At 36.9% G+C, this 16825-nt stretch overlaps 1 protein-coding gene and 1 pseudogene across 1 annotated transcript; one reads left to right on the top strand and one right to left on the bottom strand.

The window, feature by feature from the left end:
- Positions 1 to 5380: 5380 nt before the first annotated feature.
- On the bottom strand, positions 5381 to 8374 carry LOC132115145 (uncharacterized). Its single transcript, XM_059523550.1, has 4 exons — positions 8300 to 8374; positions 7522 to 7549; positions 6931 to 7415; positions 5381 to 6838 (listed from the first exon to the last, which is right to left on the bottom strand). The coding sequence occupies exons 2-4, from the start codon at positions 7542 to 7544 to the stop codon at positions 6327 to 6329; spliced, it is 1020 nt and encodes a 339-aa protein (XP_059379533.1). The 5' UTR covers positions 7545 to 7549; positions 8300 to 8374; the 3' UTR covers positions 5381 to 6326.
- A 4135-nt stretch (positions 8375 to 12509) lies between these two features.
- On the top strand, positions 12510 to 15445 carry LOC132115136 (uncharacterized; annotated as a pseudogene).
- Positions 15446 to 16825: the final 1380 nt, after the last annotated feature.

Genomic DNA, 16825 nt, shown 5'->3' with positions numbered 1-16825 from the left:
ATTTCAATGGAAAGTGTCAATAATAAACCTTTTCAATTAAATGTTAAGACGTGTTTTATTCCTATCAAATACATATTGCGTAGGTAACCATACATTTTACTCTGTTTTCTCAGTTCACAGGCCACTTACTTTCATGTGTTTTGGGAGAAATGGGTGAATTTGGGTGAAGTAAATTTGACAGATCTACAGGACAGCATCCAGCGCACATTATAGATCAACTAACATTAAAGGTTATTAAGGTTGATTAAACGACAAAACTAATTAATTTACACATATTTGACAATCAGAATAGGCTGTATCATTAAAGGGATACTCCACCCCAAAATGAAAGTTTTGTCATTAATCACTTACCCCCATGTCATTCCAAACCCCTAAAAGCTTTGTTCTTCTTCGGAACACAATTTAAGATATTTTGGATGAAAACCGGGAGGCTTGTAACTGTCCCATAGACTGCAAAAAGTAAGTTACACTGTCAAGGTCCAGAAAAGTATGAAATACATCGTAAGAATAGTCCATCTGCCATCAGTGTTTCAACTGTAACATTATGAAGCGACGAGAGTACTTTTTGTAAGCAAAGAAAACAAAAATAACGCTGATGTTTTCTTTCAAATCAAAGCATAAATACACATATAAACAGCGCATCCTTGTGGCGTGGCTAATACAGGAAAGCATACGCAACATGCGGTGATATGGAGAGACAGAGGAGAATGCTGACAAAGGAATTAGCCTTTCGCCGAGCCCCGCCCCCCTTAGTTACTCTTGCTACTTCCGACAAACAAATGGTCAAACACGACCAGCGCGACAGATTGCCATGACGGGAAGAGGTGTACCTGTGCGTGTCAGTGACCTTTTTTGGAGTAATACCTCCGCGATATCCTCCAGATCGAGGCAAAAGGGGTTACAGTATGCCGTGGAGGGAAAAAAAAGCGAAATCTGAGAAACACCATGACCTGTACCTCAAATGCAACCAGCACAGCCTTGTGTACCAGTCATGCTCTTGCACTGCCGGGAAAGTTCTCTTTCATATGTTATGGTCTATTATTGTCTATTGCGAGTAGCTATTTTTATTATTATCTTGGTGAGTAAAGGTTTTAAAAATGATAACTAAATACTAATTGAGTCTTAAATGCATAATGTAGACATATAGGCTAGCCTAAATAGGCTAATGTTGGCATTATTCTTTTATAAAATTTCAGCTGCTATGGCCAAGCAAATAAGGCAGAGTCTTTATCTTAATTAATTTCGTTATTGCCAAATACCCATCTTAATTTAGAATTTATCTTAATTAAAATTTAAGATAAATTAAGATAAAAGAAAGACTCGTTTTTATTGGTGCGTTGGCCTATTTATAGGCTAAATGAGTCTATACCTAGGGCTATTTAGAGTTCTGAGATGTTACGATGTCACAGGAACTTATTTTATTTCTTTGTTCAAACTTCCAAGTGGTCTATTACGTTAGTCATGTATAAATTATGTTAAAACATGTATAAATGACTCATTCTTGACAAAAGGCAAAAGAGCTGTGTGCGTGCGTACATTTGAATAATGTCGGACTGTAAACGGATTCGGGCTTTTAAAAAGCTGTCAATCAAAATGTACTTGTCTGGCTCGGGCCGAAATCTGTCGGGCTCGGGTCCTGTTGGGCCTAACTTTAAGGCCCGATTACAGCTCTATTCTAGTGTCCGATTTACAAACGCCGTGGGCGCACCGCTTCACCATCTTGCTTGGAGTCAAAGTTTGTCTGAACTGCCTCACATGGTAACGGTTGCTATGATGTGTGATTGGACAGTGGCCGTTTTGGGGGTGGGGCCGGCGAAAGGCTAATTGTTGAATAAAGTCGTTTTCTTCACTTACAAAAAGTATTCTCTTCACTTCATAAGGTGAAGGCGAACAAAGCTTTTTCGGGTTTGGAAAGAAATGGGGGTGAGTGATTAATGACAAAATTTTCATTTTAGGGTGGAGTATCGCTTTAAGTTCATGATGTAGGCTAGTTAACAAGTTAAAACTAAATAAAAGTCATACATCTGTCATACAGAGCTATTATGTCTGTGTCACTATTGAAATAAGATGATAGATAGATGATAGAGCCGCTTTGTTCGCTTATGCCTTGGCTGCCAGATGGATAAGTCATCTTCATGTTTAAATTAGCATAATGTAGGAGTAAGTGCTGAGCCAGTTTAAAAACAGCAGCCGACGCACCACGAGGTAAAAGCAAGCACATCAGCATAATGTGAGAGGGGGCCCCCCTATGGAAGATGCTGATACATTACTAAATGTTCTATTAATATTTACTTTTCCGATTGTTAAAATGGTCAACTGTCAGGGCCCCCTCAAAAACTGGGTCCCCAGTCAAATGCCTGCCTTGCCTGCCCTATTGCTATGCCTCGGCTGATCAGTGACTGGAGTGTGACTTGAGTGCACCTGAACCCATGTAAACACAATGTGCAAAGTTTCACGTAAATGGTTTGCCATAGAAAACCATTACAAGGAAAAAAAATTACCATTAAACGGCTCATATGACGTTGCTAAAAAGAACATTATGTTGTTTATTTGGTATAATGGAATGTGTTTATGTGGTTTAAGGTTCTATCCCCTGCATTTCTGAAAAGTGTTGATTTTTACAAAGCTCATCATTCTGAAAAGCGAGGTTTATGCTGATTGGCCAGCTATCCAGTGCATTGTAATTGGCTGAATACATCAAGCATGGGACAGAAATGTTAAGCTCCTTAACATACTATGATGCTGTCTCCTGACACGGCTAGACAGAACCAATAAAACCCATTACAAACAAGGCATTTGTTGCATACAGTGGGGACATAATTACTGATTATACTGACTTATACTGTTTTACGTGTTGCATTGCATAACAGGCTGCGTGAACATAAAACCATGTCTGTATTTGTGATCAGAGAAACAACAAACAACAAGCTCTAACAGTTATTCTACACTGCTTAAAACTCGCGTTTGAATCATCAGTGGCAAATCCTTTACATATGAAAACGTACTTACAGACTGTGTGTAAGAAGCGCCAGACTGTCCTTGCAAATTTGGAATTGCTCCACTATATAGAAACAGACACCGGCATTGTAGGCTACTCTCAAAGGAAACAGTCCTTGTCCTCTGCAAAATGTGCTGCACATACATATAGAATATTTGGGTTAAACTGTCCCAGAACAGTGTTGTAAATAAAACTTAACCACTGATTTCTAGTTGTGTCGTCTTTTGGAATGCCAAAAAAAGTAGCTTCGCTTTCACAACGAAACACAAGGCATCTCCACTACATGGCGGTGGCATGATTAAAAGTTACGCCTTCTTTCTTTGCATTAAGATTTTGGCGGCAGTGTTAATTTTGACAGGGATTTTTGATTTTGTCTTAGTCTTTACCTTGAGATGAAAATGCTTAATAGCCTTAGTTACATTTTAGTCATTTGAGTCTTATATAGTTTTAGTCTAGTTTTAGTAGGCGAAAAGTCATTGCATTTTTATCAAGTTTTAGTCATTACTTTTAGTCAAACTGCAGTTACCAACATTTATTTTGGGAGCTATTTTCTATGTAGTATTCAAACTAAAATAGTCATTAATTCTTCTCTCTTTAGACCAAATAAATTATGCTTATGATACATTTTAATCAAGTTTTGAATTCGGAAAATCTTAAAAACATTATGACAATTTTCATTTTTTTGGTGAACTATCCCTTTAATAGTTTAGTTAAAAGGGAGCAATTTATAAAAATTATAGTTGTTCATATATAATATTTAATAATCTATGATTTTGAAAACATACAATTACGAAAGAGATACAGTAGGTTTACTTTTAATATTTATTTAACATATTTTGTTGGTTAGCATTATAATGACATGGATAGGCAGCTTAATTATGAATGCTGTCCCTTTAAGACGGAAGGCATGAATGTAATACTGACACACGTTAAATTTTCACCAACCTGTTCACGTTCACTTAATCCATAACTGTATTTACGTGAGATATTCTACGGGAAAAAAAAATTTGGACTGTAGGGTGTGTAGTTGAGAGCTGAAAACTGAACGTGCACTGTATATGAGAACTAAAGAAGTGGAGCATGCGCGAGACAGAACAATTCTAACCTGAAGTTAATCGACAACGAATTGTGACTCTGGGACGTCTGGTCACCTCATCCCTACCATTTCGGGTGCCAAGGCTATTGTTTAAGATCGCTACTTCGCATTTTGGTAGTCTATCCATCCACTGCAGCTGCCACACTGAGACTAGATATGCGAATGCTCCTTATTCGTTTGCAATCCAATGACAGGGATGCACATTTTTAAGGACAAGAAAGTAGACTATAGGATGTGTTTTCAATTTCCGGTAGAAATCAAATAACATTATAGTTCCCTCTCACGACACGGCATATATTTCTTATATTTCGTTTTAGCTAGTCAACATCTCATCTTTGTCATGATCGTAAACGAATATTTTTCATTGTTGTCTTCTTTAACGAAATGAACACTGTTTGGCGCATTATGCAAATCTTCCGGCATCATGACTTAGACATGTGGGGGCGTGTTAGAACGAGCCATTTTAGGAAGGCGTGTTTGAATCTTTTACAAAGAATATATCTTTGGATTTGAGACTTTAGGCTTTGCAACTTTACATCTCTTCTTTAAGCACCAAGAGCTTGTAACACTCCAAAGAGAAAGGGAAAATAATGAAATAATGAAATAGCATCATATGACCCCTTTAAGCGGATTGCATTCATATTCCAGTCTTATCTCTTTGCCTGTTTAAACTATGCATCATTAATATAGTAATCTTATAAATATATTAAGGCACTTTTAAGGTTTTTCTTTTTTTACAACGTTTGTGGCACTGTTGATTGATTCTAATGATTGAAATATTGGTGCAGATGCTTAATATGGATTGCAAAAGGCCAAAACTTACATTTTGTTCACAACCATTTGTTTTATTCCTTTGTGAGGTGATCTAAATATCTGCGGCTGTGAAACAGAAGGAAAACTGATAGGCTTGTGCTGCAGTTCTGTGGATGTTTTGCCCTCCAGGTCTCCGAGCCGGTCACGTGACCGAAAGCTATCAATTTGTTAACATTCTTCACTCATTCACTCACTATCATTAATAACCAACACTATTGAATGTTGATGCTGTATGTAGTTTAATTATTGATGTAAGAAATTCCTTTTTGAGGTAAATTCATAACGTTGTCTATCTTTTATGTTGCATCTTTAAGCCAGGCTTATGACGTTATATTATATGTTTGTTGTTTTCTCTCTACTACAGTAGGATGCTTATAGAATGTGCACATAAAGCCACAATTTAAGATTAGGTTTTATTCTGTTCATAAAAAAAAAAAATCATGGGCATACACTTATATCATCACCATATGCAGTGGTCACAAATCTATTTATTGAAACTCGGAAACCATAGAAAGAACATGTTATTTTCATTAAACAACATAAAATATAATACAATATTTTAAATTATTCGTCTTATTCATTAAAATGCATTATATCAGTATAATTAACATGGCAGTCATTACAATTCAAATCCAATTTCTGGTAAAACCTGAAAACCAAAGGAAAAAATATATATTTATAGATAATACAACACAATATTACACATCATTAAATAGTAATGTAACACATTTGCTGGTAGTAATGACATGAATGAGTCCTAACAGTCATGACGTACCCTACTCGGCTTCTCATTAAAAAAAAATATATATACATTTTATCAAGGTAAAATCTACATATAGTTCCCAATGAAAATATTGTTTAGCATAAAATATGTTAAAGATTATCCAACAGGCTGTTGATTCATTAAATGATGAGCTATTTTCAAACCGTTTTATTCAGTATAGTGAAGCCTCTCCTCCATTTAGCTTTTTGGGCTGAAGGTTGCAGGCTTGTCTTCCAGTGGCTTTGCTAATAACCAAAGGGAACTGACGATACAGGAACTAAAAAACGAAATCCTTGGAACAGAAACTGACACCAAAACCTAACCTTATTTTTTTATATGAGCTATAAACATGCAAACAGCAACGTGCAAACTGATTATATGAAATTAATTATGAGTAATTAATAAGATGTTAACAATGTGTCATATAATTCATTTAAATGGAGTCATTCATGAAAGCAGTTGAGATGTGCAATGTGCAGTGGATAAGATTTGAACTAATTTGCCTTGTGATTAAAATCATTGTAAATTTGTTGTAAATTCATTTCTGAAAGAACACGATATCATTATAGGGATAACTCAGAAAAAAATTCCAGAATTACTTGAGTGGTTTTCTTTTTTTCTTTAAAGCATTTGCTATGCGAGTTACATTGAAATGATCAGTAATAGCTGTCATTTTCTGAATTACTGGATGAGTTGCATAAAGCCAGTAATCCTCCAACATTCTCCCTCAAAGTATTTATAAGGCCTGGGACACCATCACTATACAGGAGCCGATTCTCAGCAATATTTACCATTGCCTTCATCACATCTTCCATGGACTTTACTACAGGCTGCCAGAGGATGAAACGTTGTGTTTGTCTCTCCAGGACAGTGACTCTTCCACTAAGAACACTCAGAAGGTTGGCGGTTCTCCGGACCACTTCCTGAATTTCAGCTGTGCCTTTTAGATGCTCTTGAACCTCTTCAATCTTCCACTCAATCCTCTTCAGTGCTTCATTGGCCTGCTCAATTTCGGCCTGTGTCTCAGAGATTATTCCCTCGTAATGAAAAACTTTTGTAGTCCAGTTCCACAACTGAGACTCACAGTTTTGTTTCTCGCTTTCAGCATGTCTCAAGGCATTTGAAGCTTCTTCAATTCCCCGCTGTCCCTCAGTAATCATTATTGGACCTAGAGAACAGGAATCTCTTGAATACACATTAACCAAAGAAAAAAAAAAAAGGTAAAATCCAGAGCGGTGGTAAGAGTAATCTAATACTCACCAGCAATCCATCCAATAATTGGTATTGCAAGCAATACCCCTCCTGCAATTGTCAGTCCTTCACCTGCGTTCCTTCTGTCTTGTTGTACGCTTAGGGCATAGTTTGCTGATTCTAGGTTTTTTATAGCCTGTGTCAAAGCTGCTTTGGAATACTCTAATGAAACTTCAGCCGACTTCTTCTCTTCATGCAATTTATCCATGGTCATGTTTTTTTCTTTCTTCTGCTGCTCAACATTTTGCTTCTCTCTAATAAGTTGCTCCATGCGTTCATCCAAATGTACCAGTTTTTCTTGAATCATTTTCTCAGTATTTTTCATGCACTGCTCCGCATCCTCAATATGTCTCCTGATTTCTTTGTAATTGGAGCATGTGTCTGTGGTGGGATCGACTTGTGCATTCATAAGGGACTTGCAGATGTTACAGATCGAGAAAATTCCTTCATGTAGAGACTTAGAAACTGACTCCATAGACTGCAAATCCATAACACTGCAAGTATACAGATTTTTTTTTAAATGCTTTAATGGTATAACTGAATACTTTTCATCACTGTGCATTTAAATGTAATATGTGCAGATTAGATAAAATCACTTACTCTTGTCTGTAGAAATGGTCCATCTTTCCTGTCACACACAAACACAAAGGATAGTATAAACAGATGTTTTGACAATAAGATCACAAATAATGATATAGTAACAATCATTTAAGAGTGCTGCACAGTAAATAAAAAATAAAAAATTACAATCTCAATGGCACTAATATCAGAACCTTGATGTCACTGTCTCCAAAAAAAAAAAAAAAAGATTTTTTTTTTAAGATAAAGCCAAGGTTAAGATAAAACTTGTTTTTTCCCTCATGGCTGTCAATCCTGAAAGTATTTGTTACATACAAATTCAGTGCATAAATTTGTTCTCATTTTTTGTTGACTAACCAGTTTTGTCTTGCTGAACATGCATCGCACTGAACTTTTTACATACAGATGCCAACAACCGGCAATGGTTTAGGGAAAGTCAATCGTTTAGGACACAGAAAAAGAATATGCTCTTTTGTATGTACACATTTTGTAGCAATGTGTTACCGTAAGTTGTGAAAAGAATTACATTTTCACTGAGAATGAACTGTAGACAACTGTACGTGCTATTTGTTTAAACTTCAAATTCAAAGTGATTGTCTCTCACAGTGGGGGTGCAGTCCCCTTATATTATATAGTATATATTATATTATACAGTATATTTTTAACTATATGTTTTAAATTTGATATTCATGTGGTATTCCTAAAAAAAAAAGTTATAAAGTAACACTTTATTTAGAGATTCGTATGATTACCATCTATAGCATGTTTAATCAAAAGATCCTAAATGCAGTTGCCTTACCCTATCCAAAGGTCAGAGCAGTTTCATCAAGTCATAAGATCTGTTAAGGTGCATTGAGAGTTGTAGCAACTTTATTTCTTGTTTTGGTGGTCTCTGTTCTGTAATGGGCGTTCATAGTGCTGGAGCTCTAATGCTATTGGTAGATGCCTTGCTATATTTAGAAAATGCGATTAAACATGGTCACAGGGCCTCTTGAACTGTGTGATATAAGGTAAGGCAGAGTAAGATGTTCTAATTTTATATTTTGGGTTATTAGTTTTCTGAGACACTGTATGTTGAACCTCAAAGTATTTATTACTTATTTGTTGTTTGGTGTCTATTTGTTAATTAGGATTTGTGGATACATTCAAATGTTTAAATTTGTGGAGTAAAAAAATGACCTTTTAAATACTTTAATTAATAATTTAATACTTCATAAGGATATTCAGTATTTCCATTAAATCATTAACTTGATTTACAGATGTGACATAGATTTGACATAGATTGGTGAAAAGTTTTTCAAAAAATGTTACAGTTTAACTGAATACTTGTCATCAATATGCTTTAAATATAAATACATAATATGCACTGATTGGATAAAAGAGATTACCTATTTATGGAAATGGTTCATTTTTAATAATAATAATTAATAATAATTCCTTACATTTATATAGCGCTTTCCTAGGCACTCAAAGCGCTTTACATAGTCAGGGGGTATCTCCTCATCCACCACCAGTGTGCAGCGTCCACCTGGATGATGCGACGGCAGCCATATTGCGCCAGAACACCCACTACACGCCAGCTTACTGGTGGAGAGGAGACAGAGTGCTGAAGCCAATCAGCAGATATGGGGATTGTTAGGAGGCCATGATGGTCAGAGGCCAATGGGCGAATTTAGCCAGGATGCCGAGGTCACACCTCTACTCATTTCGAAAGACATCCATTTTTACTGACCACAGAGAGTCAGGACCTCGGTTTATCATCTCATCCGAAGGACGGTGGATGGTATTTTTGGATGGTATGAATAGATGTTTTTGACAATGAAATCACAAATCATCCGACAGTAACAATAATTTAAAGGTGATTCAAGACAATAATTAAAATAATGCTGTTTTTACAATTACAAAGAACCTTGATGTCATAAGATGTTAAGATGATGATAAAGATAAATGTAAGATTGAGATGAAATCATTTTTTTCATGGCATCCTGAAAATATTTCTTTCATACTGAATCAGTGCATAAAATTGTGTTAATTTTTGTTGACAACAACCAGTTTTGCATTACATTAAACCTTTTAGACACAGATTTCAACAACATGCCTACTGCAAAAAGTAGTTTAGTACATGGAAAAAACAATATTATACACATAAAAAGTAATTGTACAAGATTGTAGCATTAAGCCCAAAATGTATTTAGTAATGTATTAGTCCCTATATGCACATTCTTTAGTGAGAGAATTAACCGTCTACATGAGTAGACCACTGGTGCTTGGATCCTGATGACTGCAGCTTACTGTAAGTCTATATTCAGTTCATAACCTTATTTTTCATTCAGCTTTAGGTCAGTGGATAAAAATAATTTGCTCCCGAAGCCTGATGTAGTGAAAACGGTTTCCTTTTGGTAATGAGTCCACTCTCACAGTGGGGGGTAAAGTGCCCTTTGGGGCTAATTAAACTCCTTGAAATGTGTTATAGGGCAAGACTGGATAAAATGTCTTACCCACCCCCATCTCCCCAGCTAATTCTGTATCTCTCTCTGGAAAATAGTTATCTGTGACCCTGTATGTTGAATATCAAATAATTTGTTCCTTGTTTGTTTGTCTATTTGTTAATGGGGGAATTGTTAATTGTCTATTTGTTTTTTGTGGAATAAAAAAATATACATTCTTATTTTGAGAATGTGAGAATGTAAAATATTTTTTTTGGAATAGGATGGTCCCGCCAGAATTGGCAAGAAAGACCCAAAATGGCATGTTGTAGTATTATTATTATTGTTTTCTTTAATATGTATTGTTACATATTAAAGAAATGTAACACCTCACCTCACTACATTGGACTATTCCATTATTTCACTTACTGCGCATCTGCGAAAGTGACAAGGCTGTAATGCGCCAAAAAACTGACGAAGAAGAAGTGATTGACAGTGATAGACAGAGTGTACAGAGAGAGAGTGTCGACAGTAAAAATGAAGCGAAGCTACCCAAGCGGTGCTGGAAAAAGGAAGAAACGGGAGGAAAGCAAAAAGTTTTTAGCAAAATTGCCGAAGGTAACAAACTATTTTGTGATGCCCGGCCCTGCTGACAATGACAACAACGCTAACACCATCACGACTGTTAGCACTGCTGCTAGCGTGGAGGAGCTACCCGTTGCCGCCGGCGCCGACAGTGCTAGTCCAGGCTGCTCAAGCGATATTGCTGCTAACGTTACATGCACGGCAATTTTACAGGATGAAGAGGATCCTTCAACTGCAGCTGCAGGTAACAAAACATCCGCGTTCACTTTCAGTGACAGTGATAATAATGATGACGACGTCTATGACGAAAAAGACGACAATTCCATTTCCAATGAACAACTAATGAGTACTAGCAGTCATTCTGACCAATTTGTTACACTTGAACTTGAAGATGATGACCCAGCACTCTGGCCAAAACATCTCACTGACAAAGAGCGCTGCTCAATAGTGCAGAGAGGCCCAGATCAGAGCAAGGATAGAATTTATCCTAAAAATCAAGATTTACAAACAGCAATTATTACCTGCAAATGAAGAATGGAGAAAAAATAAAGAGGTCCTGGCTCGTGTACAGTGAAAAAAATGTGTTTTGTGCTTTTGTTGCCGCTTGTTTGGTAACCGAGAAAAGGCCACTCAGCTAAGTGCAGATGGGTTTAATTACTGGAAAAATCTTTCTGCACACTTGAGACAGCATGAGAGGTCTGCAGAACACATCACAAACATGGATGCTTGGCGCAAGAGAAGAGAAGAGAAGAGAAGAGAAGAGAAGAGAAGAGAAGAGAAGAGAAGAGAAGAGAAGAGAGAAGAAGAAAAAGACAGGCAAAGACCAAAGGGAGAAGAAGAAAAAGACAGGCAAAGACCAAAGAGAGAAGAAGAAAAAGACAGGCAAAGACCAAAGAGAGAAGAAGAAAAAGACAGGCAAAGACCAAAGAGAGAAGAAGAAAAAGACAGGCAAAGACCAAAGAGAAAAGAAGAAAAAGACAGGCAAAGACCAAAGAGAGAAGAAGAAAAAGACAGGCAAAGACCAAAGAGAGAAGAAGAAAAAGACAGGCAAAGACCAAAGAGAGAAGAAGAAAAAGACAGGCAAAGACCAAAGAGAGAAGAAGAAAAAGACAGGCAAAGACCAAAGAGAGAAGAAGAAAAAGACAGGCAAAGACCAAAGAGAGAAGAAGAAAAAGATAGGCAAAGACCAAAGAGAGAAGAAGAAAAAGATAGGCAAAGACCAAAGAGAGAAGAAGAAAAAGACAGGCAAAGACCAAAGAGAGAAGAAGAAAAAGATAGGCAAAGACCAAAGAGAGAAGACGAGAAAGATGCAAAAAAAGAGACAAGGGAAATGAAGAAATGGTCAGAAAAAAAGGGAGAGCAGGAGAAAGTCAGTGAAAGAAAAAAGGTAAACATTTTAAAAGGTAATTTATTTTTACTAAAATGATGTCTCCATAATTGATCACTTATTGTCTTGTGTGTTTCTTCTCACTTTAGTAACACAAGACAGAAGTCCAAAAACAGCATGTAGCAGCAAGCAGATCCATATAGAAGATACTATCAGAACAACCAAGGTAAATGACAACCAATGACAGCTCTTCCCTGTGTAAATAGACAATACATATTATTGTACAGATACATTTTTATGTGAATACAATTTTACAGAGGATACATCTGTTAAACAGAATGTTGTTCTGTTTTTTTTTTCTTCTTTTTTTCTTACAGATACAACTCCAGATGTCTATACATCATTGCTGTGTGAAGACTGCTGAAGAGAAGTAACAAGTAGGGCTTTTTTTTTTTTTGAAAAATAAGGATTTACAAAAGGAGGGAAACAAGAGATGTAGAGGGCCCCATGTCTGTGTTTGCCTTGGGCCCCAAAATGTCTAAATCCGCCCCTGCGTGCAAACATATGTGTTTGGTTGTGTGGGCCGCGAGTTGTAAAAGGTTGGGAACCACTGCTCTATATAAAAGCACCTACAGCCAGATCTATTCCATCACACCATTAAGAGTCTTTTAAGAGGCTTGAACTTCTTGAGCATCTGACATTTGAAAAGGGTAAGGAAACTTTTTTTTTTTAATGAGGGTAGTTCATTTGAAGTGACGCTTTAAACAAAAGTGATTTGTTAATATGAAATTAAAATGATAGATTTCCTTGTAATCACAGGCTTCAGATTCAGAATTGTTTCAGATTTTTGTCTTTTGCCACATTTGGCCGAGGATTTGCAGGTTAAGGTTTTTTTTTTTTTTTTTTTTTTGCTCTCGTACAGTTCAGTTCCAGTGCTTGATTAGTATTAAATTACTTTGAATCATTTAACCAGCACAGTGTCTTGTCTCCAATAGCAACCTGCATGATTTGTGTCCATCGCAAGTGATGTCACAAGTAGAAGACATATGCATGTGGTGATTGCAAGTAATTTCACTTACAGAAGTGATGTGCATGTACATGTCATCAGCCAGACTCTATTGGGGGCACTGCTCATAGAAGACCACATAGAAATGTCTTCACCATTGCAGCTTTCTCTACTCACTGAAGTTTTTATATCTTCATAATCTGTTACATAAAGTATTTTCTTTCCCTCCAGTAATGAACCTAGATAAACTATTTCATAAAAAATGCCAAATATATTCAGTCTAACAAAAGGCACTCGGATAATGCTGCTAATTACAAAGTTGGATTCTGCGATCGGATAATTATTTTCAATTGTTCTCATTGTTTTTTTTTTCAGGAAAAGGATAGCTATGAGTTCTGCAATTGCAAAATCTACTCAAAGCCCTACTACTGCTGAGGACATGAGGAATCAAACCAAACTTATAATGCAGCCTTATGCCAACTGGGAAGAGTACCTGACTCCAGCACCTCTATCCATAGCCATCCTTGGAGAGCTGGTATTCATCTCATCCTCAACAGATTTCTCTATCAATAAAAATCCCCCAAAAGATGGGTATAAATTCATCAAATACCCTGATTCTTTCCGTGCTTGCCTGATGCAAGTGTGCAACTCTGGTTGGTGGGCATTCAATGAGGCCCATACGAGCATGGATCAAATTCGCTTCCATACTGCCCAAGTTCCAGATTACATGAAAACAGCTGTTAAGATTCTGTTCCAAGACAACGATGAACACATCTTCCTGATCAGCTAGACATTATCAGAGTCATTGCAGATGAATGTCTGAAGTTGTCTGATGCAACTGAAAAACGTTTCACTGAAGTCATCAAAATTATCCAAGAGCTGCTAGAAGCATGTGTGAATGCAGAACACTTCTATGGGGAAGAGTTGGAAGCAGTCAAAAAGAAAATAGAAGAGAGCAAACTGAGGGAGCAGTTAGCTCTGGAGACCCAGAAAAGGACTGAGAAGGCGATGAGTGCAGTGGAGAAAGAACTGGAACAGGCTCATGAGAGCTACAAGGCAGCTCTGGATTCTCTCCCTAATGGATGGGAAATGATTGGCATGGATTTTGTGGGTGGGATAACGGGAGCCATTTCAGGTGTGATTAGCGGAATTACATTTCTTATTAGCCAACCAATGAAAGAGATTTCCTCTGCAATAACAGGATCAGGGTCAGATCAGGAAGGTGAAAAAGATATGGTAGCTGAAATAAACGTCTATAGTAAGTCTGCTGAAATTTTAAAATGTGTCCAGAATATCCAGCAACTAATAAATGTGAACAGTGAGGACAATGAGATTGCCTGGACAAATCTGTATGATCAGAAGAGCAAAACTCCAAACACAGATTTCATAGCAAAACAGATAGTAAGAATCAGTGACAATTTAAAGAAAATCCCTGACTGTCCAGCAAATAAACAAGCTCAGGAGTTATGCAAAATGGGCATGGAAATATGCAACCAGCTTGCAAAATATGCACCAGATGGCAAATGTGACAAAGACAAAAGCACTCAAATAATACATGAGGTCTTAGATCTGAGCAAGTCAGCCCATATTTTTGATAGCAAAAGTAAAGCCATCACAAATACTCCTGCCATTTCTCCAACACCACCAATGATGCACAAAGCAGAAAACAAGTCAGAGAACATGAGTCCTTCTCAGAGGGCCACAGAGAATGCAAGATTTTCCATAGAGCAGACCCGAGCTCAGCTGAACAGTACAAGACAGACTTATGAAAAGTGTCTGGAGAACCTAGAGAACAACCAGAAGGAACTAACTGAAATCCTGGTCACTATGAGAAATTGTGAACTGAAAGAGATCGACTTCAAAACTACCATAGAGATGTTGATCAAAGGAATGGATGCCATGGGGAGAGTGAAGGAGCAGTGGGAGAAGATGGTTCACTTCTTTCAGATGGTTTCCAAAATTGTGAAAACCAGCCTGAGTAAAACCCTCATAAACTTTATATCCACATCTGAGAAAACACAAGCCCTCAACTATGATGGAAAGCTCTTCTCAAAAGATCTGCTATATACTCAAGCCTTCCAAGCCACTAACATTGCTAGTCTGGTCAATATGATCTCTGCAACATACACAGATGTTTCCACCAAGTACCTGATGGATCGTATCAGTTCACTGGGCAAACTGATGGCCATGGATAAAAGTAAGCCTGAATTTGAGCATGAGCGAACACTGCTCCAGAACGGCTGTGATGAGGCACAAAAAGGCATCTTAAACCTTGTCTTGAAAAATAAATTGGAGTTTGACAGGAAGAGCATTGCAAGGCTAGAAAGGATTGAATGAGAGCTGCTTGCCATTCTGCCTGCTGTTTCTCCTGAAAAAATCAAGAGAATTCAAGAGGACGTTCAAACTGGATTCAGTAAAGAAGAAGAATCATATTACTAAACGAATTAAACAAATCGGTTTTTACAATGTTGTCACAGATAATATTGAAATAGTTGAGAGTCAATATAGTTTAATTATTGCTCAACTTATATGATAGCAGCCAACGTTAGTCTGTATAACTGTATAAAAGCCTATTTTAATTAATAAAGCAGATCCACTAAAACAAACAACTAAACAAGAAACATTATTTTGTTGTCTGTATAAAAGCAGTGTTTGCAAGAGCATCTACATTAACAGAAAACAGCTGAACACCCTGCCCATTCAAAATATGCAGAAGACTTTGAATGCAGTATTTATTAAAACATTTTCACACCTGGCTTGTTCGGAGTGTTTGAGCGTGGCACTCTTTCTTCCATAGTTTGGTTTGTTTAGGCATACTGCACGGCCCACTGCAAAAAAATTAACTGACCCCGCTATTGTTGGGTTAATAACTTAGTACTCAGAAGCTAGATTGTTAACTGTCTTTATTGAATGAACTGGCATTGAACAGAAAATAACTCGGGCTGGAACTGCTTGGCCCAACTGCTGTTGTTCTGTAGGATATATGCAGCAAAAATATCTAAGATAAATTGGCGTTTTTTTCTTAAACCAATCAGCGAGCTCGAATAGTGTAAGCATAGTTACCGTTTAATATTTTGTTTTGTTATTATATATATCAAGTGATGTTATTATGTTATGACTTAGATATTTTTACATATATGAACAATACTATTATTTCTTTTAATAGTAATTGGCGGCCCACCTGCAATACCATCGCGACCCACTAGGGGGCCGCGGCCCACAGGTTGAAAACCACTGATATAGAGCATGTAGAAAGCTTGCTCTATAAAAGGGTGAGTTAAAAATAACACATCTGGCAACCTAGCACTGTGAACATATTTGACCAACATTTTCTTAGTACAGAAGCTTAGTCAGGACCCCTTGCAGAGGTCTAATGCGCATTCAAATTCAGGGGGAGCATGTGCCCCCCTCAGATTTTTGAGCCAAGTGGACTTTGAATGCAGCTCCCAAAAGACAAAAAAGGTCTATCAGAGGTGTTCAGATGAGTCATCGCAGATAAAATGTTAGTAATGTTTTCTTAATTTGCTCGCTAATGACCTCTTTTTCTCATGAATTCTCTCATCATAATCTCTTGTTTATGTTTTTGAGAGTGCTCGAAATAGATTGTCAGTGAAAATGTTCTTTGATAATGTAAATATTCTCTACTCTCTTTCTGTACAACAAAAGTGCAGTGGTGTAATGTAACGAAGTAAAAATAATTTGTTACAGTACTTAAGTATTTTTAGGGAGTATGCTTTACTTTAGTTTAAATATTTCAGCCAACATTAACTTTTTACTCCACTACATTTCCTAATTAAAATGTATACTTTTACTCTGATACATTTCCCCGAACCATATTAATTACTTACTACAAAATAGTCAGGAGTCAGAAGAACACGGACTGCAGGCATGTTTGAAGAATCAGTGGTCTGGCATCTGCAAGTAGATTCATGCTCTTGATCAAACAAGTGCACGCACAACCACGGATAATTCAAGTTGAGT

The sequence above is a fragment of the Carassius carassius genome, chromosome 3 (genome assembly GCF_963082965.1).
Source record: "Carassius carassius chromosome 3, fCarCar2.1, whole genome shotgun sequence".
Taxonomy (NCBI): domain Eukaryota; kingdom Metazoa; phylum Chordata; class Actinopteri; order Cypriniformes; family Cyprinidae; genus Carassius; species Carassius carassius.
This window is presented reverse-complemented; position numbering and strand designations above follow the sequence as displayed.

Excerpts from the sequence above, each read along its gene's own strand:
- LOC132115145 (XM_059523550.1), bottom strand. The coding sequence starts at position 7,544 with ATGGACCATTTCTACAGACAAGA. Across the intron at positions 7,416-7,521 it reads GACCATTTCTACAGACAAGA|TGTTATGGATTTGCAGTCTA; the intron begins GTAAGTGATTTT and ends GTATACTTGCAG. Across the intron at positions 6,839-6,930 it reads AATTATTGGATGGATTGCTG|GTCCAATAATGATTACTGAG; the intron begins GTGAGTATTAGA and ends CCTGTTCTCTAG.